This window comes from Festucalex cinctus, chromosome 19 (assembly GCF_051991245.1).
Source record: "Festucalex cinctus isolate MCC-2025b chromosome 19, RoL_Fcin_1.0, whole genome shotgun sequence".
Lineage (NCBI taxonomy): Eukaryota > Metazoa > Chordata > Actinopteri > Syngnathiformes > Syngnathidae > Festucalex > Festucalex cinctus.
In genome coordinates, this window is record NC_135429.1 from 1719505 (window position 1) to 1746560 (window position 27056).

General features: G+C 39.3%; 2 protein-coding genes across 3 annotated transcripts in view; both read left to right on the forward strand.

Annotated features, from left to right (window-relative positions):
* The first annotated feature begins 5954 nt into the window (after nucleotides 1–5954).
* On the forward strand, nucleotides 5955–22157 carry LOC144007698 (TGF-beta receptor type-2-like). Its single transcript, XM_077507542.1, has 7 exons — nucleotides 5955–6389; nucleotides 8792–8933; nucleotides 9221–9411; nucleotides 11701–12473; nucleotides 13010–13151; nucleotides 18964–19088; nucleotides 20623–22157. Exons 1-7 carry the CDS (start codon nucleotides 6317–6319, stop codon nucleotides 20800–20802), a joined length of 1626 nt encoding a protein of 541 aa, XP_077363668.1. The 5' UTR covers nucleotides 5955–6316; the 3' UTR covers nucleotides 20803–22157.
* Nucleotides 22158–22307: 150 nt separating this feature from the next.
* stt3b (STT3 oligosaccharyltransferase complex catalytic subunit B) overlaps nucleotides 22308–27056 on the forward strand; it is a 64835-nt gene continuing 60086 nt past the window's right edge. The window contains exons 1-3 of one of the 2 annotated variants that reach the window (XM_077507170.1): nucleotides 22308–22420; nucleotides 22711–22799; nucleotides 23593–23653. The gene's annotated coding sequence lies outside the window, so the exon portion shown is untranslated. The remainder of the gene's footprint in view (nucleotides 22421–22710; nucleotides 22800–23592; nucleotides 23654–27056) is intronic. The other variant, XM_077507171.1, reaches the window with a different exon arrangement.

Below are 27056 nucleotides of genomic sequence, written 5' to 3' on the forward strand. Positions count from 1 at the left end.
GATTGGAGAATTTTATTGAGGGCAAGTAATAATTACATTTTCTTTTTTGCTAAAATGTTCTGCTGTCTGTAATTTCGGTTTAGTGAATGTTATGATCATCGTCTGCTCTCACCATAGAAGTTACGGACTAGGGAGCCATTGAGTGAACATCCCTGTACATGCTCGGTTTGGCCACTGAACAGATGCCACTTATAGACAATTGATGTTTTTAAATGGTGCATGGTAAGTACGAATCACTTTTATTTTGTTCTCTGGTTTGTCAACTCTGACAGTTTATTGAAGCAAGATTGGAAACGAGCTGAAAAGGAAATGCTAAAACAAAAAGGCTCATTTGTATCTTTTAACAAGAAAAATGTCATTTTACAAGATTGCAGTCTGTCTGTTTGCCTGTCCCCGTGGCTGCTAGCTGTTGCATGGTATGTAAGATTTTTTTTTATTTTGTTCTCTGTCAACTGTGACAGTTTAATGACGCAAGATTGGAAACGAGTTGAAAAGAAAAGAAAATACTAAAACAAACAAGGCTAATTGTCTGTTTGCCTGTCCCCGTGGCTGCTCGCTGTTGCGCTCCGACGTCATCACAGTGTGAGTTTCAATTTTGTGTTATTAGTGGATTGCCAACATTAAAAGTTATGACCAATGATTTCTTTGTGATGGTGTGCTGAATTTGAAGTACAGTAGCTGTACTTTTAAGTGCGAGACAAAAACTAAGCCCAGATTGACTTTAATTGAATCGATCAATCTTGAGCAGGAAATTTCAACTGCATGTTCACATGAACTTAGAAACGGGAACGTCTTCCTGGGAATAATTGCTCACATGTTTCCTCGAACAGGTTTTGGCAAAGTTTTTGCCATAAATCATGCACCGTCGTCACCAAACAATAGCTCCAAAACTCTTGTCATCTTGTAGCTCGTAACCTTTGGAGCTTTTCAGATTAACTTTCCCTTCCTTTGTGTGTCAGCCTTGTCATATTGTGGGAGAAGAGAGTTGGAAGACAGAGAGTGCTTGTTGCCGTCAGAACGAGCCATTGTGCACCAAGAAAACCGCACTAATTCACCGTGTGGGTGATATTGTGCAAGGCTCGCTATCTGCCCTTCGAAGAATGTTCCGTGTTGTAAAAGTGTGCGCGCACACCCACAGAAAATCCAAAATAGTCTTGCAGTTTGTGCCAAACTGTCCACAAGTGATTATTAATATGTACAATGACATACAAGTGGATTTCACTTTTCCCATAGTGTTTATTCTTATCTCCACTTTTCTGCAAAAAAATTAGAATATGTAGATAATGTAGGAGAAGTACAAGGCATAGAAATAGAAAGCACGAATGAAATTAAGTTTCTAGGTATCTTTATTGATGAACATTTAATATGCAAAGCGCATATAGAACATGTCAAATCTGAGGTGTGACAAACCGTAGCCGTGTTACACAACCGTAGGCAGTATTCTGACCCGTTTTGGGCTTTTGTTGGTTCTGACCAAGTCATTTCAAAATAAGATATGGCTTACGGGTTAAAGAAAAAAAATAATAAAAATCATTGACTGAACCCATCTTTCTTTTACAGAAACGTGCTATTTGTGTCGCTTGCGGTTGTGGATACAGAGACCACGCTAATCCATTATTGATACAACTGCAAACTTTCAAATGTAATAAATTGATGGAGTTTAACCGCCTTCAAATACTGTATAAAGCCCATCATAAAATTTTACCAGTCAATAAATTGGATAATTTATTTAAAAAATATATATAAATAATAAATTACAAAAATAAAAATAAATAAATAATGTATTTGTTTATAAAATATAAATAATGTAATCATTTATATTTAAAAATAATAATTAATAATTATAATAATTTATATTAAAAATAAATTAGAAAAAATAAAAAAATAAAAAGGGTACAAAAGACATTTTTTTTCAAACCTAAATATAGAACAAAACAAAAAGAACGATGTATTTCAACTCAAGGTGTCAGTCTGTGGAACAATCTGGATTGTAAAACAAAATCATGTCAGTCTATTTGTATTTTTTTTTTAAAATGTATTAAAGTACAATTACTGCAAAAAAACAAAAAAAAACTAGCACAAGGACATGCAGTTAAATTATTTTGAATTATTTTTGGTACACTGAAAGCATCTTGACCGCTCAGTCATTCATTTTGTGTTGATTTTTTATTTATTTTTTTCAGACAAAACAGGTTTCATTTCTTTTACTTTAAATAGTAAAATTAAAAAAATGGAATTGAATTGAAGTATGCACATGACATCCACTTGAATGAAAGAAAATAATAATACCTACAAACACAAGTCCTTTAATTTAATTCATGGATGTGCAGATGGAGCAGATACATGGCAGATAGTTTTTATATTGGAATTTGTAGAAGAAGTTTGAAGACTTCGCTGAACCAATCGAGAGCAAAACTGAAGTTGGGGGTGATGTGCTTCCAGGGCTAGTGAGAATACTTGCTACAGAGTTCTGTAGATTTTGGAGTCCATCCAGGACATCGAGCTGCAGCCCAGACTGGATTTTGTTGCTTACTTTTGTTTGCTTCACTTGCACATTGCCAAAAAAATGAGCGAGCTGCAACAGTGGCCCTCGGGTCAAAAGGCAATTCGGCAAATTACGCCATTCTAAAAGTTGTACTTGAAATTCAGATGTCATAGTAACTGGTCAGCGTAGTCAAACATTCAGTTATTTTCAAAGCATCTGCTCTGGTCTTGTTGAACACCAAATATTACTTTAAATTTGGAATAATATTCAAATACAACACGTCAACACGACTACAAGTGCTGAGTATTGCTGACTGTGATCGTTCAACTTTGTTAGAAACTTTATTTGCTGTATATAAGATGCAACATAAAATTAGAAATAAAATACCATGAATTAAAAAAATGTTTTTCTGAATCAAATTTTCAAGAAGAGCTCCCCATAATAAGCATTTGTTCTACAAGAAGTCCAGAGTTTGATTCCCTGTCATTGTACAATCCAACGTGTTGTGAATGAGAAGGCAAACGTGAATTTGGAAGTAAATAGGAAAGAATTAATTTCCCCATTAATTTCCGAACGCACCAATGTGTTGTGTTAGCAAGATTGCGACTTGTTTTGTATACATCTCGACTAGCCCACGACTCAGAACTTGCGGCACTAAACCGCAAACTTCAGGGGAAAAAAAAAAACAATTAATTCACACACAGTATAGTACATCTTTTTAATTTAACTACATTTTATCAATTATTATGAAATTACGGTATCATTACTAAAAGATGCAGCCATCGTTCTATTTAACATTTTTCTCCACTTTTATGTTAACACGAGTATGAAAACATAGAAAAAAATGTACATTGTTTTGTACATTTAGAACAGATAAAATTTGCAATTAATCGTGAGTTAACTATTGATGTTATACGATTAATTACGATAAAAAATTGTAATCGCCTGACACCCCGAGTATTTAGGCAACGCAATAACTCTGATAGCAAGCCACGACGTGATTTTTCAACATGTTTGCCGTCAGAATTATCTCGAGGCACGTGTCCAGAGATTTGTCATCATCAAGTTTCTCTGTTTGTTTTCCCACTCAACCAAAGGAGCTTATTGGAGAAAGGCAAGCACCTGCTATTAAACGTAATACCGCTCAGGATGTTTGCCTCACTTCTGTTTATCTGTGTTTGTGCAATGAGGTGGGAAAAAAAAGATTCAAAGGCACAACAATGGCAAGGGAAAGTGAAAGACATTTCGGAAGGAAGCACATAAAGTAACGCTGTAACGACTGAGCAGATAAAGCGAATACGTTAGTTTGAGTTTTGAGTTCACCAAGAAGGATGCTGTGACCCGATGACATCACACATTGTGCTCAGGCCAGCGGGGAATGATTGTTTTTTGGGCTCACGGTGCAGCCGGATCTCCACCTTGTGGCTTGGACGCCGTCTTGCAGCACTCAAACTCCTGCCTGGCAGACACGCCGGAGTGAGCTCCACACGCACACACCCTCCGGCCCACACGCGGATTCCCCGGCAAGTCAAATGGAAACGGTGAAAAGGTGATTTTCACGCACCCTGCATGTTGTTTTCGCCAAACGGGCTTAGCAAAAGCAATAAAAGAGCTGTTTAAAAAAAAAAAAACTGAGTGAGCCAGCAGCGGGCGAGTGAAGGAAGAGGACATACTTTTGTGGAGATTTATAAGCTCCGGGGTCACAAGGTCATGACTGAAACCTGACATCACTGCTCAAGTATGCAGAGCAAAAGAAACGCCTACGCAATAATGACGCAAATATACGAGGGTCGTCGTGGACTGAACCTACCGTGTGTTTTGAATAAAAGTCACACTTTCTGTCACAAATTGATCACGTCTGGAAACTCTCTGGGGAAGCGTGGAAGTCATGAATGTCATTTATACACTGTTTCCACCCTGTTTGCCACAGTTTGGGAATAGCAAATCCCCAATCTGGCTTGTATTTCCCAAGTGGTGCGTATCAGCCGGATGACGATGGCTGCCTCGGCTACGTAAACAGTGCGACGTCACACCAGTGTCGCCCACCAGTGAGTCAACAGAGAGGGAGAAAAAAAAAGACGGAGAAAACAACGGGATGACTCCCAAACTTTAAATTTAGACACTTACCTACACTATCTGTTTGTGGGCAGCAGTTATCTACTCTGTCGGGACTTTTTGAGAAGTATAGTGACGATGATTCAACAGATTAGATCAAATTGGACATCTGAGGGTCACCAGCAGGTTGCCCCAATGATCACATAACTAGCCGACACCTGTTCTAAAAATAGTTCACCGGTAGTGTTCATTTTATCACACATTTTGAAATTTAATCTTTCCACACTTTTAATTTCATCAATGTTAGTCAACCTCATCCTGTTTTTATTTAGTCAACTTTTAGTCGACTATAAATCTAGCATTTTATTCTTTATTTTAGTCCAAGAAAACAGAATTTCATTTGTCGTGTTTGAAACAACTTCACACACAATTAAAGTGGCGACTATGGCTCAAGCTATTAAGTTAGCCATCATTAGTTAACGGGAGAAGGGCGGCTGTGCAAAAATGTACCATGCAATTCATGTTGCTTTCTTGTTAAGCAGTTTTGTGCTGTCCTTTAATTCACTTCAATTTAAAACAAACAAACAAACCAAAACAAAAAAACAAAACAAAACGTTATTTATTTATTTATTACTTTATAAAGCACTTTAAAACAACCATCGCTGCATAAAAAGTGTTGTAGCCTACATGAAATAAAAGTCAGTCAAAATGCACATAAACAATACGGCTAATGTTTAAAGTAACAAAATACAGATACGATACGTATCGCGATACATATGTGTTCCAATACTTGATCTTCATGGCGATACGTATCTCAATATGTTACATTAATTTTCTTGCATTTAATAATAACAGTCATATGTATGCCTAAAGGATATGTTTGTTATGCTGACTGACAAAAATATTTTTGTTAGTAGCTCTTCTGGTTTACCACCAAAGCGGTGTGCCTGGTCTAAATTTGCAGCTTTCACAGACACACCGGGAACAATTATTAATAGGCATGAGCCGATATGAGCAAAAATATCAACGTATTAAAATTACAGCTCTAAAATGTGCTTATTTGAAATATTTGGGGAAACAAAAACAGCATTTTTTTTCATGTAACACATTCTACTTCGTTTTTAAACAAAATATAGGAAAACTGGTACATTAAGACAACGTGCCATGTTGAGTTTATAAGTAAATAAATATTAATATTCTTCCTCTGCTTTAATTTTTCTTAGCAAGACAGAGTGTCCAATCACTGGTGAGCTATTTTTTGCATTAATTGAAGGCAATTAACTTCAAAACGGCAAACGTTAACTGCCTCTTTAAAGTTAACAAGCAATATCGATTCTGACGCCTGCGTATCGATACGTGTATTGTAATGAGGCCCGCGACGATATATTGCCGTATCGATTTTTTTGAGCACAGTGAGTAGGTGTCGCCCCCAGTTAGCTATTTGTGAACATGTCATTTCAAGTTTTGCCCTGCTGGATCTTAGCCTCCTAATGATATGGTTCAAGACTTTGGGAGCCACATGAGCATGACTAAGGGAGGAGGAAGAGAGAGAGAAAAAAACTGACCAACCCCTCAGAAGATTTCCTGTTTCATGAAAAGTGCTCGTACAGTGAGTCATATAGGGCACGTCCTACCCGCTTGTGTTTACTCCTCTCACAGCTGCCGAAGGGAGCAACAAGCGGACCGAAGAAAGTTCGCGAAAAGTCTGGATATTAACCCCCCGTCAAAGCTTCGGCTAATTAATGAGAAAGAGAGGAGCCTCTTGTCTGTTTCTTCATGGAGCTACTTCGCTTTTCCGCTTTCTGGTGTGGAGCGATACTCTGTGGTAGTATTGTGCTCGAGCAGGCGGGTGAGTTGGGACTTTTACTGTCAACAAAAAAGTTCTTTTATCTTCCAAGTTAATTCACTGACACTTTAGGGTTGTTTAACTCTTTTTCGAAAACTCAAACTGCGACTTTTCCCACAGGTGTTGTGGTCTTCTCATTGTAACTTAAACCAAGTGGCGTTTAAGACGACTTGAAGCAGTCAGTGACGTGTTTGCTTTCTTTTATTTTAGTTGAATTGTTGTGCCTTTTTTTAAAACGACGATACGTTAAAGTTGAGCCAGTGTGCGGAGCCAAGTCACAATCACAGATATGTCCATCTTTGGTGTGCTGCATGGAAACATTGCTCACAGGTCGAGCTACCCCCCCACCGGAGCAAGACAGTCTTGTGCATTCATCTGTCTCACTCTCATTCCCGGCGGCTGTTAATCCGCCTCCCCTCGCCCTGCAATTAGACGTAGCCTCGGGTGACAATTACTATCATTCACCCTCTCAAAAGCCACCCCGCTGGGTTTAAATGACACGCTCTCTCTCTCTCTCTCTCTCTCTCTTTTTTTTTTTTTTTTTTTCCTCCTCACTAATTATGTGATTATCTAACACGAGTATTCAAGCATGGACACCTCCTTATCACACTTGAACCCCAGCCCACCAAGAATTGCTGTCAAAAAGTTAGGTCATGCAAAGGCTGTCAGAAAAGTTTTAATATTGTGTCCAACTGACTCAAATCAGCCAACATCCTGCTTTGTCTCCTGTGTATATCCCGAGAAGCCTTGCATGCAGGAAGAGGATGCAGCAGCTCTCTTCTTTCTCGCTGCAGGTTGCACAGTATTTCTGCAGCAGCAAACCACAGGGCTAACTCCACCCTGCATACTGACAAAGGGGGCTTTTGTGGCATAGTACGCACACACACACACACACCACCTTTGCCTCCTGCCTGTGTGAAGTCTGGCATGTCCAAACAGACGCTGAGCTTCTTCACAACAAGTGGCTTCTCCGCTCAAGATGCATGCATTTTAAGATGGTCGAACAATAGTAGCATACCTCCATTTATTGTGGGGGATACTTTACCAACAAGCTTTAAAAAAATAAAATTCTTAATTTTATTGTTCCCTACCGCTCACTTAAAACATAATTAAACTGACTGAAACACTTTTTAAGTATCCCTTACTGCTTCTTCTCACTGACTTTGAGGCAATAAAAAGCAGATCTTAAACATTGAGAATATAAACACCAAAATGATTCACCAAACATCTCAATTATCATTTCGTCTCACGAAAATCTGCTAACATATAGGGTCTAATGATAAACCAGACCAGAATGGAAATGAGATGTTATGATAATTATAAACCTTCACGCAAGTACTACTGTAACGTACTTTGAGCAGTTATGCATGCAAATACTCGTGTATACAGAATATTTTCGCATATGTCTGTGAACGACGACTTGTTGACCCCCACATGTCGGATTCACATATTCTCAGATTTAAAAAAAAAAATGTTGTGAATAGTATTGTATTTTCCGGTATGTTTATGAATCTGTATTTGGGCTGTGCAATTAATCAAAATTCAATTACAATTTCAAATATTACAGTCCACTATTACAAAATCAGCATAATAGTGTTAAAAAGAAAAAAGAAAAAAGAACAACAACAGAAACATTAACTATATAGCCGTTGTTTTAAGAAACATTTACAGCCATACAAAAAATAAAACTAAGTCAAGAGTTCAACTCTACAGCTATATTTTGTAGTCCACTGTGTTTATTTTGACCAACGACTGAGGCGGCCAAATTCATTTTTACGCAACTGACTGATTTCTTTTACTTTCTGACTGCTATGCATGACAAATGAGCAACGTCCCCACAAGTGAGGAGACGCTTCCATGTCTGCTTTTGTTCTTGGCTGTCTGGGTTTTGTCTCCACGATAAAGATCGAACCTTCAGGCACTCGGCCACAATCGTGTCTGTCTGCTGGCAAAGTCAAGTCAGAACAAGTGCAAAGGAAGTGGATGCTTTTGCATACTGTCATAACGATTTTTTTTTAATTATTATTATTATATCCTGTATTGTACTGGATTGTTGATTGAGTCTTGAAGCAAAAGAGACAGAATGGCGTGTGCTACATGAACAAACCAACAGTAGATAGGGCCTGTGAATTTCAAGTTAAAGCCCACAAGTAATCGACTCTCTCCATTTGCCTATATTAATATTGGATAGTCTGCATTTTGACAAATATTGCCATTGGCCATTTAAAAATATCTGAAGGCCACTTGCTGTCGACTGAAGATGAGCTAATATGAGTTTGACACCCCTGCTTTAAAGTCATTTCAGGATTCCCCAACCCTGTGATTGTCATAAGTTGGTTGGAACCAAAAAATAGTCTGTTTTTTAACGTTTTTAACTGACTAAATCCATTTCTTTCTCTCCCCAGATTCCTATATAATAAAGGTAAGAAGGCTGTGCAAGTTTTGCGACGTACAATCGACCAGCTGCAATGGCCGAGGGAGCTGCAAGGTGGAGTGCGACATCACCTCCATCTGCCCCCATGACGACGACGTGTGCGTCGCTATTTGGTACGAGTTCGCCCGTGCGCCTTTCCTTTTTAAGAGAGAGTCATCACGAGCTGACGTCACAAGTACACAACACTGTTCAAATGATCTTGGTTGAGGTTGGAATCGTTTCCTCATTCGTTTGACCTTTGAACTGTCAACAACCAAGACTCTGAATATAATTATGGAAGCACAAGTTACCTACAGTAGCTAACTGTCAGGCTTTATTATGACTCATTGGTTGCGCCTAAACGTGTAAATGTCTCTGACGGTATTTCTCACATTGCTTTTATTGCTCGTCTGCTCACAAGGCGGAAGAAAGACGACAATGTCACGTTTGACACCGTCTGCCACAACCCGGCCCACAAGCTGTACGGTCTGGTCCTGGACGACTACAACAACAGCAAGTGCGAGATGAAAGAAAGAAAGGGCATGGGCTCGTCCTTCTTCATGTGCTCCTGCTCCGAGGACGAGTGCAACGAACGCATCATTTTTAACTCCTGTAAGTTGAGAAAAAAAAAAAAAAAAAAAACACATCGTCATCATCAAAGCATAACTCAAGCCGTCAAAGCCCAAGACCAGTTGACAGTAGGGCTGTGCAATGAATTGAAATTCAATTACAATTTCAATTATTACATTCCACAATTACAAAATCAGCATAATCATAAAAAAGTCAATAATAAAATAATAATTATATATATATATATATATATATATATATATATATATATATATATATATATATATATATATATAATTTTTATTTTATTTTTTTTGGCACAACTGCCTTGTACATTCTAGTTGCTCTCGACCTGGAATCGGAAATACCGTATTTTGACTACAGCATCCAAGGCAATAGCGGCAAGCAGCAAGGTACATTTTCCAAAACGCAGCTCACCACAAAGTGCCAAATTGAAAGCACCTGGGCAAGCCACATCACGTAATTTTTTTTTTTTTTTTACTCGCTGTGGGAAATGTCCGCACTTCTTCTGTGACTTTCAACACAGCCTTGCAAAAGGTAGCATCGAAAACGAATGCAATACCAATTGCATTATAGCGTAATCATTTGCAGTACTGTTATTTATTTTTTTATTTTTACAGCTATTTTTTTAAAGCCTAATTTAGCTGGAATAACCTTAATTTCTTTTTCCCATCCATTTAATCAGTCTGTGAATTAATATCGTTTTTTATTACATAAGACTCAGTAATGAGCTGTCTTCAAACTGTCATCTGGGTTCATTCAGTGCCAGTAAAAATAAGTCAAAACTTGCACCCCACTCACCAATGCAATTCCACTTGAACCACTCGAAACCTGAGTCGCAGTCGCCACCTATTTGAACATAGCATCCATATTTTGACGCCGTTTCTCCCCCAAAAGTGTTCAACGTGATGAAAATGTAAGCAGTCGTAGTCATGTACAGTAACAGGTTTGTTGTGAGGAATAGCTTCTCACTCTGAAAATCTAAACAAACCGTCTGGGGGCCACGTTGAGGATTTCAGACATGTGGTTTCCTGTTTAGAAAAAAAAAAAAAAAAAAAAAGAGAGAGAGAGCGCGAAGCAGAGAGCTTGCCTAGGCAAGCAACGAGATGCCCTCCCCAAGACTTCCTCCTCCCTTATTTACACAGCTTCTGCACCTCGCAACGACACTTCTAAACTCGGATTCACTGCTTTGGCTTGGAGCAAAATTTGGAAATTGAAAAGAACACTTCTGTTCTGTGTCTGTACATATCATTTTGGAAGTCGCCTATTTAGTAACTGCACCATAAAAGCAGCACAATTATAAAGGTTCTGTTTTTTTGTTTTTTTGTTTTTTTACCAAAACCATAGTTAAGCGCCCAGACGCAAGACTTTCCAAATTTTAAGCCTCAGACATAAACTATGAAGAGATACAATATGTGGTTGACTGGGTCACGGTTTGGGGCACTTTGCCTTTGCGGTGGTGTAAACACTAACTTTAGCTCCCTGAGACATCAGACATTCCTCAGGGAAGGGTCACGTTCCTCCTCCTGTTATTGGCAACAATAATGCATCTTTGGAGCCTGTCTATCAGGAGGGGATTTTTGTCATGCATGCCGACAGCTGGAGCATTTTAGAGCGGAGACGACACTCCAAAGTCTAAACAAGAAAAAGCAAAAAAATCTCACAACCTACATCTCATAGATGTGACATGAAAGTCAAAGAAAACAAAATAACTCTCCAGTTAATGCCTGCTACTTTGTCTTTCCCCATTTTTATTCTCGTGTGACTTTGGCACTTTATTTTCCCAAACTAATGATGCTACCAGCGGACCCTCAAATACAACACAATCCTTTCCAAAAGATTTTGCTTGAATTCAATTTGTCTTGTGATACAAACTTCTACCATTGTTAAAAAAGAAAGAAAGAAAGAAAGAAAGAAACCAATAAACTTTGAGTTTTTCTTTTTGACTTATCATCATTGATACTCTTGGGATGTTTTTTTTGTTTGTTTGCTGCCATCTGGTGGCCATAGTTAGTGAGTGTTTTTGATTCTACAACCCATTGACCAGGCAGCGCTGCACTTAGATGTTGCACTGCCCATTGATTAAAAAAACAGAAAAAAAAAACGTAGTTGACGTCATTTAACGTTTATGGCGGCATACATCGTGATTTTATTAATCGTGATTAAACGTTTTTGGCAGTCAAAGAGAAAAGCATTCCACATGCATTCAGCTTTCAGCATCCCCACGCAATTTCTCCAGAAATTGCACTTAGTCTGGTTAATAATGTCATTCCGTTTTAGGTTCATCTTGTTGTCCTTTGTGTGTCTCAGACATGGATTCCCAGGTTGCCGTCATCCTCGTGAGCCTGGTTCCTCTCCTGGTCATGGCGATTGTGGTCATTACGTCCTTCTACTGCTATCGGGTGCACCGCCAGCGGCGAGCTAACGCCAAACGCAAGAAAGGCGCCCCCCTGGATTTCAGCGACGCGCACGCCATCATGGGCGACGACGAAGGCTCCGACAGCAGCTCCACGCACGCCAACAACCTCAACCACAATACAGAGTTGTTGCCCATCGAACTGGACGTCCAGGTGGGCAAAGGTCGCTTCGCGGAGGTTTACAAAGCCAAACTGAAGCAGGGCTCGTCGGTCAGCGACGAGCAGGGCTTCGAGACGGTGGCGGTGAAGATCTTCTCGTACGAGGAGTACGCCTCCTGGAAGAACGAGAAGGACATTTTCTCGGACGCCGACCTGAGGCATGAAAACGTGCTCCATTTCCTGACAGCGGAGGAGAGGAAGGCACAGAGACAGTACTGGCTGATCACGGCGTACCAGCCCAGAGGCAACCTCCAAGATTACTTGAGCCACCATATTATCAGCTGGCACGACTTGTGGCTGCTGGGAGGATCGCTTGCCAGCGGACTGGCTCATCTGCACAGCGACCACACGTCGTGCGGTCGCTACAAGGTGCCGATCGCGCACAGGGACATTAAGAGCTCCAACATACTCGTGAAGAGTGACCTGACCTGCTGCCTGTGTGACTTTGGCCTCGCGCTGCGGCTGGACAATTCGCTGTCTGTGGACGAGCTAGCAAACAGTGGTCAGGTAGGTAACTTTGACTTTTTCAATCAGTTTTATTTTACATAGTTAATCTCGTCTTCTGAGTCACACTTAGTTTCTCTGGTTTAACTCACTCAGAGAGTTTCGTTTCATTTTCCTTATGGTTCTGTTTCTGTTTAAAAACCTTATTTATTGATTGATTGAATTTTTATTTTATAGTTGTATTTTTCTAATTATTATTATTATTTTCATTAATCCAATCTCTGGTGTAATAACCTTATTTATTGATTGAATTTTTATTTTTTATTTTATTTTTATTATTATTAATTCAATCTCTATTTATTTATTGATTGAATTTTTTTATTTTATTATCTTTTCTTATTGCTGCTGGACATGTAAATTTCCCAGAGGGGGAGCCATCCCAAAGGGATCAATAAAGTCAAGTCTAAGTCTAAATAAAATTAAAATAAAGAAGAAAAAGAAGTTAGGTTAAAATGGATAAAGTATCAGATATTTATTAGGAGTTTAATATTATTATTATTATCTCATATAATGCTTTTATTCTTGTGTTTGGTTCTTAGGTGGGAACAGCCAGGTACATGGCACCGGAGGTCTTGGAGTCCAGGATCAACCTGGAAAACATTGAGTCCTTTAAACAGGCCGACGTGTATTCCATGGCACTTGTACTGTGGGAGATGATTTCCAGGTGCAGGGCTATTGGAGGTAAGATATCAGCAGACACTGATAAGATTGAGACTGCGTTCCGTCTGACCTATTTTATGATCGCAAAACAGAATAAATTTATGATTTTTTTTTTTCGCGCAAATTTGCCATTTTATAAAGTGGCAAATTTGCGACTCTATAAAGTGGCAAATTTATAATTTCAGAGTAAATATTCTGAGAAAAAAAAACTGAGGAAAAAAAAATTTGAGAAAATATTCAGAGAAATTTGCCACTTTATGAAGTCGCAAATTTGCCACTTTATAAACTCGCAAATTTATGAGGGGTTTTTTCTTGCAAATTTGCCACGTTATAGTCACAAATTTGCAAGCTTTTTTTCTTTGCAAATTTGCCACTTTATAAACTCACAAATTTGCGACTCTATAACGTGGCAAATTTGCAAGAAAAAACTCGTAAATGTGCGAGTAAATATTCTGAGAAAAAAAACTTTGAGGAAAAATAAAATTGAGAGTAAATATTCAGAGAAAAAAAACTCACAAATTTTCAACTTTATAAAGTGGTAAATTTACGAGTTTTTTTTTCTCTGAATATTGTCTTCCCCTCTAAAAAAAAATATATATATATATATATATATATATATATATATATATATATATATATACGCCGTCATATGTGTCGACTGCATCGCTGGTGCTACAAAATGTGAGAACAAAACTCGAGTGTCAAACCCACAATGAATCTTGTGGGAGTCTCAAGGATTACACTCTATGCTGCTCATGTGCCGTTACCTCTGTTTGTCATCCAGTTGCAAAAACAAGGTCAGGATACGTGCGAATAATAGAAATGGATGATTGTCGGAGAGCGAAGCACACATGTCAGACCTCAGTCATTTGTTTTCACTTCCCCTTAAATGTCTCCGCGGGCCTGTTCTTTGCTGCGACTGCTCCATTGTGTCGCTGCAGTGATTGAAAGCTAGCTTTGGGCTTGAACGCGCCTCCTTGAGCTCTTTTCCTGTTTTGCACCCCCCCCACACACACACACTCCCCCCACGGAGGTGCTGGGACTGTATTGCACAGTCGTGTTGGCCAACAGGCCAAAGTGACCCACAAATCCCACTTGTTTTCCCTTTCCCGAGTACAAGAATATGCACGCTCTGTGGGTACGTTTTGAAAATAAAATCGGCCATTTCCTGTTTTGCATAAGCACAGACTGTTTTGGTGTCAACCTAACTACTGTTTAAGTACGGACGTCTTTATTTGCGGATGCCGTGTCTCTCGACAGAAGTCCAGACAGAATTCTTGCTTTGTCGTGACCGACCAGATGCGAGCGGCTATATTAAAAAAAATCTCCTCACGAGCGTGAGTTTGACTCGCTTTGACATCCTATTCCCGTCCATATCTTTTATTTCTTACTTCCTCTCCAACGCGTCCATTGTTCTGATTTAGGACGTCCATTTCTAGGGAAGCTGCATTATTTCTGTACCAAATTTAAACACATTGCTTGGAATATTGCTGTCATTTTGTGCTACTAAACTTGACAGCTTCTCTATATTTCCCGGTGTGCCTTTGCACTCTGTCTGTCTCTCAAGTACTTCCTACCCTGAGGCAGGTGATGCAGCAGTTAATGACTCCCCCACTGCATGGAAACACTCTCGAGAGCTTTACTCATGCCAACACAGTCTGACAAGGAGGACAAGACACAGGTTTTCCAGCGAGATGGAAAGCAGAACCAGAATAATAATGGAGGGCAGCTTGGCTCGTTCGTGCATATTTCTTTTTACGCTACCCAAGCACGTATTGGGACAACTGGCCGTTAACACCTTACAGGTAGTGAAAATTGCCCCCCCATCCTGCTTCCATAACTAACAACTTGCATGTGTTTTTCGAGCTGACTCATTGCAAGATGTTTGAAAAGGGGCTGAGATCACCATCGGCAAACTTGCCCGGCCATGTTTTTGTGCACTGTCACGTCCCAAACGGCTCCCGTAAATTGTTTCGGTAGTAGGGCTTGGTTTCAAAAATGGAATGGAATTTCAGTGGCCCGCGACATATGCTAAAAATGGCATTTGACTAAGTTCAAATAAAATAAACAAAACAAAAATGTTTGGAGATGGTCAACGTAAGAAGGGAGGGTATCGAAATCCAGCTGCCATGAAAGGTTATTTTAGTTAACTAAAACTAATTTAAAAAAATAAAATAAAATAAAAAAAATATATATATATTGTTACCGAAATAAAATGAAAATGCTTTTTAAAAAACGAAAACTAACTGAAAGTACATTTTATGTTTACAAAACTAACTAAAACTAACTATAATTATAGCAAACATGTCCTTCGTTTTAGTCTTTGGTAATTAATTGAATGCATGAGCCTTTGGGGATGATTTGAAATGTGATTTTAGTAGATTTATTTTGATATAAGCCGGAATAATGACGTTTGAAAGTATGTCACACAGAAGTGACGTCATCTAGCAGCAGCCAATAGAAAAGCACCTTCAGGTGACGTTGCTCCCACGGTGTTTTTTAAATATTGCACACCAGTAATACACATTTAAAAAAAAAAAAAAAAACTAATACTAGTACTGAAACTAACAAACTAAACTAAAACTAAGCATTTTTTAAAGAACTAAACTAATAAAAACTAACAGAACCACCCTGAAAGCTAATAAAAACTAACTAAAATGAAAAATTCCCAAACTATAATAATAACCCGACTGCCATATTACCAATAAATTGGTTTATATACTGTAGCATTTTTCTAAATAGGCAAAAGCACAAATAAATTATTTGTACAATTTTTACAACTCAACCCAATTTCTCTTCGTAACATTATGTGGCCCTTGCATCCTCCTGATTTTCTGTATGTGGCCCTCAAATGAAAAAAGTTTGGCCACCCCTGGTATACGGTTTTCCCGTATATAATCATATCTGTAGTTGATTCAACTCAATAATAGAGTTGGTGGGAATAATTTTGGTTGGGCCTTGGTTGAAAAGTGCCAGAGATTTGGTATTCATTCAGGAATCAGTCAAAAAAAAAAAAAAAAGGGGATTTTTACAGACTTAATTCCCCAAGTTCAACAAAAAACATCAATGAGTCACCGGTGAGCGCTCACATTTGCTCCGACAGACAAAGTATGAACATGTGTCCACAGGCGTGCACATACCGCACATAAGTTGAGCAACACATCCCGGCTCCACATTTTAACGACGGAAGTTCCGCATACCGCCACCTGTGTGCGATCCCCACCCGCCCGCCTTGTGTGCGCGACAGATGTCGGATCATCTCTCGGAGCCTCGGTGGCAGGCGGCCACATGGCCGTTCTGTCCCCGCTCGCGCGTCTTTTGCTGTGATCTGAGATCTGCTGCCAGGCGCGAAGGACACACTCGTTGGTCTGTTGATGGCAGCCAACCAGCCAATGCTGACTTCTTTTTTTTTTTTCTTTTTTAACTAACAAAAAAAAAAAAAAAAAGTGAGATATGACAGAAGTTTACGGTCTAACAGTCTCCATTCATTCTAAAAATGGTTATGGTACTAATTGGAAATGTGAATATGGGCCAACCCCAGCATTGTTTCGATTTTGAAGCAATACATTAAAACCTTTAAGAGTACTGGCATTTTTTTTAAAAGTGGAAATCAACCCCAAACAACAGATTTAATATTGAGTTTGTGGAATATGAATAGGGCAACAAAATCCACCTGTATTTATCCATCTCAGGGAGCGGCCATTTTGTCACCACTGACTGAAAATGACATCACAGTTGCTCAGGGCTCATGTAACAACCATTCGCGACTCGCCTTGCGACAATCACGTGACCAAACTCGGGCCCCGTCCACACGAAAGCCCGAATAATCAATATTGTATTGATATTCCTTTTTGAGCCAATCGATTCATAAAATCGTGTATTGATTACTTTAATCGCTTTTTCCACTTAAATTTATAGGAAAAGAATTGATACCCAGTCGTAATAAACTTCACAACTTTGATCAGATGTAATGTATATCGTGCAGAATTGGAAATTTGTCCCTCTTTTGAGACTGGACCTTCATTTGTAATAAATGTTGCAAAACAGACACACGCCCAAAGTTAATGCCTTATTGCTCATTGTATGAAGGCTTGCATGACATCACTTGTGATATCATACAGCAGAGTTTTTTGTTTTTTTTGTAACTCATAGGCGTAGTCATGCCGAAATATTTGAGTTCCGAATCTCAGGGGCATTTGCCGCATTCAACTCTACAGGATCCATTTTGAAATCCTGATCTGGTATTGTGCCCGTTCCTGACACTACGCTGGCGTGGATGTTTTTGTCTCCCGTCAGCTGAAGCAATATAATGTGCCACTATTAACTTATTTATCTTGTTGACCCTCAAGGAATGTTTCTTGTGAGACTTTTTTTTTTTTGTATTTATTGTTCCCTCCCAACAGTGAAATGAAATATCCGCCTTTGTACAGAGGCAGAGGAAGCATTTGAGCGATCCGACATGATGAACAGTCCCACGAGAGACAGAAAATGCTGGCGTGGAGGCCTTTTTTATTTCCTACAAAATGTCTCCCGTATAATTTAGCCGGTCCGGATTTAGGGCTTGGAAATCCGATGAAGGCGTTCCTGCGACGGGTGGGGCCTGGAGGTGGGGGGGGGATAATGGCGGAGTACGAGTAGACGGCGAAATGCCTCCCAAGTCCCAGGAGGGAGAGATTGAGCCAGACTCGAGGCGAGGAGGAGGAGGAGGTTAGGCCAGCTGCTTTCCACATGTCAGAACGTCAACGCTGTCAGGGTTCGAGGGCCTGGCGGCGTGGCGTGAATGAATGTGAGAGGAGGCGTGGTCTGTTTTGGATGTTTGAAATGTGTATCAAAATCTATTTGCATATATGCAGTGTGTGTGTAAATGGCTTTTACAACCTGTGAGGAATACAAAACAAGTATCTCCGCCACTACAGTTTAATTAATAATGAAAGCCAGCAGAAGAGGACGGGAGAGGATTAGCGGATGACTCACACAGACTTTGGGAAACAGGCAATGTTATTGCGATTCCGATTACCAAGTCCGCCTTGTACCATATCAGTCACAGCTTTGTAAAAGCGCGGAACGCTTTCTCTTAAAGACAAGACGGTAAAATAAAATGTTAACGGTGCTTTACTGTATGTCTGCTTTGTTTTGGCTTGCCACTGCAAATGACGCTGTTTAACTGTGCCTCCGGTCAGCCGGTAATCACAAGATAACAAGGTGGCGGGAAATATAAAGACTCGATGAACTTAAAACACATCATCTGTTCATTGTAGGACTTTTCAAATTCCAGACATACAGTATATACAAACAGCACTTTAAAACAACCACTGCTATTTTCTTAAGATTGAACCCAGGTGCAGCAGATGCAATGAAAACTGCAGAGGCCCCAGAATTGAGCCCTGTGGAACACCATACGTTCAGTTATTCATAATGTACATATTGTTCCAACCACTTTCTTTTGTTTTGTTTTGTTTTTTTCTCAACATATTTAGTATGTACGGAAGCGTATTGCATTGATTCACTTTTAAAAAATTATTATTATTATTATTAATGATTATTTTTTATTATTAATTTTTTGGGGGAGCTTTGTTTTTTTTGAGTAACTTTTTTTTGTCTATTTTTCTGAATATTTTTCTTCTGTCATAAAAAAATAAAATAAAAATCCAAAAAACAAAGACATTTTTCAGAAAAACAGGAGGGAAAATTACTCAGCAAAAATAGGTTGTTTTTTTGTTGTTGTTGTTTTGTTTTGTTTTGTATTATTATTTATTTTGTGTGTTTGGCTGCTGTTGTGTTTTTTGATAATGTTTTTTTGTTGTTGTTGTTTTTTGTTTGTTTATTTACGCAGAGGTGAAAGAGTATGAGCCCCCTTTTGGGAATTTAAGGGAGCACCCGTGCGTCGAGAGCATGAAGGACAGCGTGCTCCGAGACCGAGGAAGACCTGAGATTCCCAACAGCTGGATTAACCACACAGTAAGAGGCAACACGCACACATTTCGATTTGCCAATTTCCCAAGTTTCAGTCTCCCAAACCTTAAAACAAGTCGTTCATACTCCCGTTTAGGTGCGTTTGCAATCATTTCTAGTTTGAATACATTCCAGTTTGACAAAATGCTTGACTAAATTGGAAAATATTATGCAGGCTGTCGCTTTTATTCAATATTCTGACCCCAATTTTAGGGTGGTGTCCTTTTTTATTTCAACCACTCAGGATGAGTAACCAGACGAGTGGAAGACGTTACGTCAAAAGTGGATTTTGATGGACGTACAATTGGCAACTTGAAGTGCACGTTGCGATGAGATCTCATATTGTAGAGCAGACAAAGCGGGATTTCAATTGTAGGGCTTTTCCAGACGCTTTCATTCAGACGTGGCTGCATGTCAGCATAGCACAGTCCGACTACTGTAAGTTTCGTCGCCTTCCAGTTGGTGTGGGTGGATAGCGATTGCATTGAGGGCCGCCAGACGAGAGGAGGGAGGGGAGAAGTTGGTATGTGAGGGAGCAACAGATGGTGCAAGCCGGGACATTGCAGTGAAGGATTGTGTGGACTGGCCGGATATTGAACGGTTAGCAGCTAAGTCGCTATCCGTATTACTTGTCGGCGGTGCTTTCCCTGCCCATTAGGATTGTTTACATTCCTCCCGTGGCTAATGTGTCACAGGCTGCTGATGCAGTCAACGGCGTCGTTACAGTCGCTGCATCCAAAAATACACTATTAGTTGAAATCCTAGCAACAGTCGCAGCCTTGGATGACTTCCTAAATGACTTTTCGTTCAATTTCACGTCATAATCAGACATTGTGGCCTGGCTAAACTCGTTAATGTTTTGCAATGAGTTGTCATTAGCTGTCGACCGTCTGCGACAAGTTTCGTAGCAAAAGTCTCCACAGCAAAGAAGACACAGCCAATCAGAATGCTTAGTTATATCACATGGTCTTTCAAAAAAAAAAAAAACATTTTTAGGTAGTAAGTAGGGGTGGGCTATATGGTAAAAATGTCATATCACGATTCTTTAAAAATAAATTCACGATCTCAATTTTATCACAATTATTCTGAAAAACAGAGCACCGACTTTTGTTTTTCGGATTTTTTTTTTCTTTCTGTTTTTGTGGAATGTTTTTTTTCCCCCTGTTTTTTGGAGTAATTTTTTTCTCCTGTTTTTCTGAATATATATATATTTTTATGACAGAAAAAAATCTTCAGTAAAACAGAAGAAAGAAGAAATCAGAAAACCAGAAAAAAAATACTCAAAAAAAACAAAAAAAATTAGTCAGAAATGTTTTTTGCTTTTTTATTTTTATTTTTTCAAGTGAATGCAATACACCACTTATCTATTTAATATCCCTAACTATATTTATAATTAGCTGTGGACGAAAATCAAACCAAATATAGTCTTTCCGCCACCAAAACAGATTGACGTGTGGTCTAGCCTCTCAGATGGCAACATTCCGTGTAACATTTCAAATGTTTTAATCCCAGAAATTCAATTCCTTTCCTCCCCCTGCAGGGCATCCAGCTGGTTTGTTCCTCCATCGACGACTGCTGGGACCACGACCCGGAAGCCCGCCTGACAGCGCAGTGTGTCGCCGAACGCTTCGAAGACATGGAGTATTTGGACAAGCTGTCCGACTGCTCCGACTCGGAGGAGAAGATCCCCGAAGAAATCATTGTGGTGGATGAGAAGTAGAGCGCCCCCTCCTGGGTGACACGGAAACAAAACTGGAAAAAAACAAATCTGCGGTTCATTCCGAAGGCAGAAGGACTTTTTTTTGGGGGGGGGGGACATTTCTCATCTCATATACAAGCGGATCACAAACAAAACAGGGATATCACAAATAGAAAGCTTCCAACCAAATACTTTTTGCACTTTATCGTTATCTATGCACACTAAACTTCTTACGTCAGGACAAATTCATTTCAGGCAGACCAAGTAAAAGGAATGTTTATTTAAAATACGTTTGAGACATTTCAAATATAAGACCGCTCATGACGCTAAATGTTTCATGGTGCAACTTTAACTTATCGTGACAAAGCAGTGACGCACGTGTGAAGAATCCACGGCGGTAATTTGTGTTAAAAGACACTTTTGAAACCAAAAAACAAATCTTTATCAAAGAAAAAAAAAAGTGTTTGTGAGTTTGTCTTACTATGCAGTGTGATCTCCAGTAAATGAGGAAGTCTGCTTAATCATTGCCAGACATTAAAGGGGATGTACAGTCAGTAAAATTTGAACCTACAACTTCCTGACTGCTGCCTGTAAAAGCTGAACTTAGGTTTTTTATTTTTTTGCAGAAACGGGGAGTATATTGTACATCCCACGCTTAGAAAAAAAAATCATTTGTTTTGTATAAAAGTGTTAAGATAAAATTTAGTGTTATATGAGAAATTAAGTGGTGTTATTGAGGTTTTCATGGGTTTGTCAGCTGGTTTGAGCAAGCCAGTGAAAATTGACTATTGTACAAACGACGACTGTAGTATGTTGCTTTGCATTTTGAAATTTAATATCCGTGCAGACACTAAACGTTGAACCTATATGCTTATGCTTGGACAATTCACATCCTCCGTTCTTACACTTCTTTTTTGGTTGTCCATCTTGTGTCAATTTTAACCAGGAGTTCTCCTTGTTTACATTTTGGATTACAAACTTTAAGCTTTAATGCTCTTGGACCTGGATGGTCTCGTCATCCTGTCTCCGTTATAAATTGGCAGGATATGAACCGCAAGCTACGCCAAAGTTTCTCTTATATGGTCATTTTCATCTCTATATTGTTGTCATATTCCGGATTAAACCTTTTTGTTTTGTTTTTTTTTCCTTTTAAATCTACACCTGTTCAGTCATTTCTGTCGTGGTTCTGTAGGTGGAAAAGCTGCTGTCAGGGATGGTATCATCACTGATTTTTTTTTATTATTTTTTTTATTATAACTACTGCATAGCCACAATTTGGAATACTGAGTAAATAATGGCAAAATAGTGACCACACAATTATGTTACATGATCAATAAATATCAGCGAGCCGGTTCAATAAAAGCAGCCATACTGTCTCCACTGTTTGACTGTTTATTTTTTTTTTCAGTGAGCCACGCCCACCTCTTTAGCCACCCTACTCACCTGGGTGTACAGGTGCGTCAAATCAGCAATAAGTGAAGTGCGCATCTCGAATTCAAGGTGCATTCATTGAAAATGAATTGGATCCGGTGGAATGGGCTCTGATAGAAACGTTTCAACAACTACGAAGTTGCTGGGGGTTTTTTTTTTCTTTCTTTCTTTTTTAATTAACATGCATAACGTGGTTTACTGATATCGGGTAAGTTGACTTGCAAGCTTTATAGTGTACAGTTAGGCAAAGATTGTCACCACGCTAATCTCCGCCATTCAAATTAATGATAGGGTAGTTGGTCGCCTCGTTTGTTTGTTTTTTTCCTCGCGCATGCGCAAACTTCATGCGCACTTTGCTTATTAGCTGCTATTTTAAGGGAAAGTCGACCTTACAATGTGTTTTAGGTGCCCCCGCTAGTTTAAATACAGCATTATGATTAATATTGCATTTGTAGCACATGAGTTAAGCAGCAAAATCCACCTGTTTATCCATGTCAGTGGGCGGCCATTTTGCCACTAGCCGCAGAGTATCGAAATGTGTAATGAGCGGAGACCATGGCAACGTTTCACAATCTCCATATTACAAGGTAAGCTGTTATTTTAATGTCATATCCCGAAATATTGTAACACCTGTTCTCAACATAAAAAAAGTTCCTTATGCTATAAACCAACGTGTAGTTTTTCAAAATTTTGTTAGTTTGTGTCATCGCTATTAGCTCTAATCAGTGGTATTTGACTATTCGACTATTTGAAAAATTATATTCCATGAAGTCCAAGATATAAATCCAAAAATAGAAATGAAAAGGATCATAAACATTTTTCTCTTCATCCAAAACACATTCCAAACAGCCCCATTGCAAGAAATGTCCACATGTACATGACAATACTTTTGGTGAATTGTTAGCTAGCTAGCAAGCTTTTTTCTTTTTTCTTTTTTTTTTTTGAAGATATTCAAACCTCCAATACAACTTATATGATTTACAAACATACATGATGAGATAATGAAGACTTAAGTATAAATAATTAAAAGAAAATGTATAAAGTACAACAAATTCACATTTCAAACTAGCTAGCTAATCGCCTCTCGCGTTGTAAATTCCCATCGTATGAGCTTTTCTATTGCTCCTGTGGCAGTTTGTATGCTCTGTATTTATAACCAGTGCCAAGCCAGCAGATAAATTGGACCGACCCCAGGAAATCCACATGGATAATAAATTATTTAAAGCCGGACTCCCATTATAAATGGATTGCCATAGTTTGTCACAGCCAGGTAGCGGTTGTTGGGATTCTTAATAATGCAATAATATCATGCAAATTATGTACAGTTCATGCTTTTAATTATTTATTCATCCATCTATTTTCTATTCTCCTTTTTTGTAGTGACATGGGTGAGCTGGAGCCTGTCCCAGCTTCCGCCCAAAAAGGCCGGAACCTCAGAACTGTAAGGCAGATGTGATAACCACTCTAACATGTTTTATCTCTTTCATTTTTATTAGCAGTCGTAGTAGCTTTAGCTGTGATGGGAAGTAAACAAGTTAAAAACAAACGGGGGAAAAAAACATAATAGGCCAACAGTACTTATGCAGCTTTTTCTTATTTTGTTGTTTACATCATTCAATTCAATCCTTTTTTTTTTTTTAACTACATGTCAAACAATCCGAAAATGTGACACTGTACAGTACTTAATTGACACAGTATCTTTGAACAAAAATAGAGCACCCTTCTCATGAATCAAACATTTTTTTCCCTTTGCTTCCCACCTTTCCTCGCCTGAGAGCGATACGCTGCCTTATATGCAGTAATGTAAGTACCTGGCATAAACCAGGATATGTGGCACATGTCTTGATTTTTACTTCTCAATACCAACACACGATTATCACCACCAGTCCTCGTTTTTTGCTGCATTTGATCAAAGGTAAAGACAGGAGCACGCTGAAGTTTTTATTTTATTTTTTAGCGATGATAATTCCAGGTGGTGAGACTGTCATCTATTTGAATCGACAAACTTTCTTTTGTCATAAATTCAAAGCGCTACTGTCAAGCTAGCATAGTAACTGCTACCCAAGAGAGGAAAAAGAAAATAGTTTCTCAATGTTCTCCCTCAAGGCAGAAAAATACATAGCCAAGAAGTAAGGTGTATTTTTTTCCCAGTCATCGTGACCTAATTGTTTGTTTGTTTTTTACTCAGTTGACGTTAGAAAAGCTTTGGAAGCCATTGTTTTGATTTCGTTCACGTTGAGCTAATGTCGGGTCTCGGGTCAGGTCTGGAGCCGGAAGGCTGGCCGCAGCGTCACCTGTCTCAGCACCTGCTGGCAGGCTGGTGCTCCAGGTCTCCTTTTGCGTTGTGTGTTGAAATCAAATGCGAGTCGGGAAAAAGAATAGGCGGGAGTCCAAAGTCAAGCTGAACAAAAAGTGGCTTTATTGGCAAAAGCACAATGAGACCATTCAATTTGCGCAAATGGAAAAAATCTGATCATCTCAGGAAGTGCAGCAGTTTATAAAGCTTCATCCATGGTACAACCTCTTTTCCCAATTGGCTGTCAAACTTGTCTGCCCACTTCACGCTTAGATCTTATTGGCACGGGAAAGCCTCGGCCAAACCCACTTATTAACGAGATGCAAATTATTGAATGCTAATGGTATCTGCTTTTGACCACTAGGGGGTAGTGCGAGCTTAGTTTTGTGACTTCTACTGGTATCCAATTGTTATTGAGTAGCCCGCAGATCATACGTCCCCCCTCCCGTTCTTGAGACCAGAAGTAGTAACAAGTTTTACTGGTATCAAAAGAACTTATTCGTTCATAAAAATAAGGTGACCTATCATTTACATTGAAAAGAACTTATTCGTTCATAAAATAAGGTCATCTATCATTTACATTGTATAATCTAATAATTTTGCTAAACTAACCTTTTGCAGACACCCAAAAATAGTGAGAGCCCTGTCCCAAGCCTCGTCCCCCAGCCAACAACAACGGGATCCCTGTCCCGAGTCACCTGACTGCCACTTGACCGTTTGCAAAATAATGAGATCCTTGTTCTGAGCTTCTCCTATGATTGTCCACTAGAAGTCATAAAGTAATTAAGATTCTGCTCTGACCTTTTTCACCGTCATGCTTGTTAGCTTCTTCAGGATATCTCTTGTTCGTTTTTTGGCCCTTAAGCGTGAAGGGGCAGCTCTCAACAATTGACCACAGTGAACATGTGATTTCGAAGGGGAAGTTCTTTTCAACAGTTTGACCATCGTGAACATGTGATTTCTGGTATTTTCAGCTGGCACCTTAGAGTTTCAAAATTAAGTAAAATGATTAATTGGTAACAAATACATGATTCCCTTTGTGAAAAGTCAGGATACACACTGGCATTCAATTCCCTTAGGCTATTTAAACACAAGTAGCAATCATAAAGTTGTTTAGCATGAAAAGGATTTCACTTGAACATTTGGCCTAGAATAGGTCAATAGTTCAAGAGACAGCACCAAAAATCAGATCCCACATTCCCCCCTTCATGATGTGAATACATCATGAACAAAGTAGACAAAGATGATTGGAAGCACAGCTTAGTCGTTCATGAAATCACAACACAGACACCAGCATACAAATTCTGAGTTATTGGCACCGCTAACACCAATCATACAGCGTAAACAATTACACACCGCGACACCTGCAAACCTCCACATCAACTCCAGTGTTAGAGCAAAGCTCTGCAAGTGACCAATATTGAACCCGAACAGATCGAGTGTGCGCTCTTCGGAGGGGGCAGGCACCTCCTGGAGCGCGGGGGAACTTGGAAGCGGCTCGGTATGAGCCTCCACACCGTGGGACTTGGCCACATGTCAACCTGCGTAAGAGCATGGGGCCTTAAATTAATGAAAGAACTACTAGACACCTATAGCCCTGTGTCACGTAGTCAATAACCAAGCAAAAAGGCAAGTTAACACTCGCTATCTACATTACAAGCGACAGAGTTTAGCACATCAACACTAAAAAAAAGGCTAAGTGAAATAATTGTATGCCAGTAGTTGTACCCGCCGGCTGGCGGCCAAAGGGACAGATTAACATAGTGTAAGTTTAAAGGTAAAGTAAAAATAGCATAGACATAAAAAAATTGCATAAAATCATAATAAGATTAAAATAGTACAGCCATAAAGGGCTAAATAAAAGAAAAAAGAAAAGAAAAAAACATGTGGATCCAAAAGGCTAACATAACATAGTGGAGGATTTTTTTTTTTTTTTTTTTTTTTAACAAACTGAAATCTCAAAATATAAAACAATAAAATGGCACATTATAAAACCACATCGAAGAGAAGAACAAAGGTTATATGTCTAACACGCTAAGATAAATGCTGAGCACGTAACATGCTAACGGTACTCAAAATTTGCTATGCGATATTATGTCCAAGGAGAGGAGCGGATGGGGAAGCTCTCAGAAGAGTGACAGTTCAGGAGAAAAATGTGAGCGGTGTATGCATGGATACAGGGAGTGCATGGGCTGAGAGAGAGAGGCTAGTGATGGGTGGGGGTGGAAATGTTTGCAATGGCCCGGGGCAATATGAGTGGAAGGAGGGGTGTAAATGCAAAAGAGAAAGTGGAAGAAAGAGGGGTCCAGAGGTGACGAGAGTCCGTGTGTGCGTGTGAACGCGAATGTCCATGTGTGTGCGACACATGTCCGTAAACGAACGAGGGCTCCGTGCCCTACACGAGTGAGTCAGGTGGATGGTGTGTGGATCAGCGACGACCATCCGATCATGATTTCCACACTGCGTGGGGATTATTATGCCCCAACAAAACAGTGATAATGCAAGATGCGATGAAAGGGTTTCCCACTGCCCTGGGGATTATTATGCC

What these genes read in the sequence shown, in the direction of transcription:
- LOC144007698 (XM_077507542.1), top strand. Translation starts at nt 6,317, where the DNA reads ATGGAGCTACTTCGCTTTTCCGCTTTCTGGTGTGGAGCGATACTCTGT. An exon ending in ACGCATCATTTTTAACTCCT is followed by an intron (nt 9,412 to 11,700) that starts GTAAGTTGAGAA and finishes TGTGTGTCTCAG; the next exon opens with ACATGGATTCCCAGGTTGCC. An exon ending in AGCTAGCAAACAGTGGTCAG is followed by an intron (nt 12,474 to 13,009) that starts GTAGGTAACTTT and finishes TTTGGTTCTTAG; the next exon opens with GTGGGAACAGCCAGGTACAT.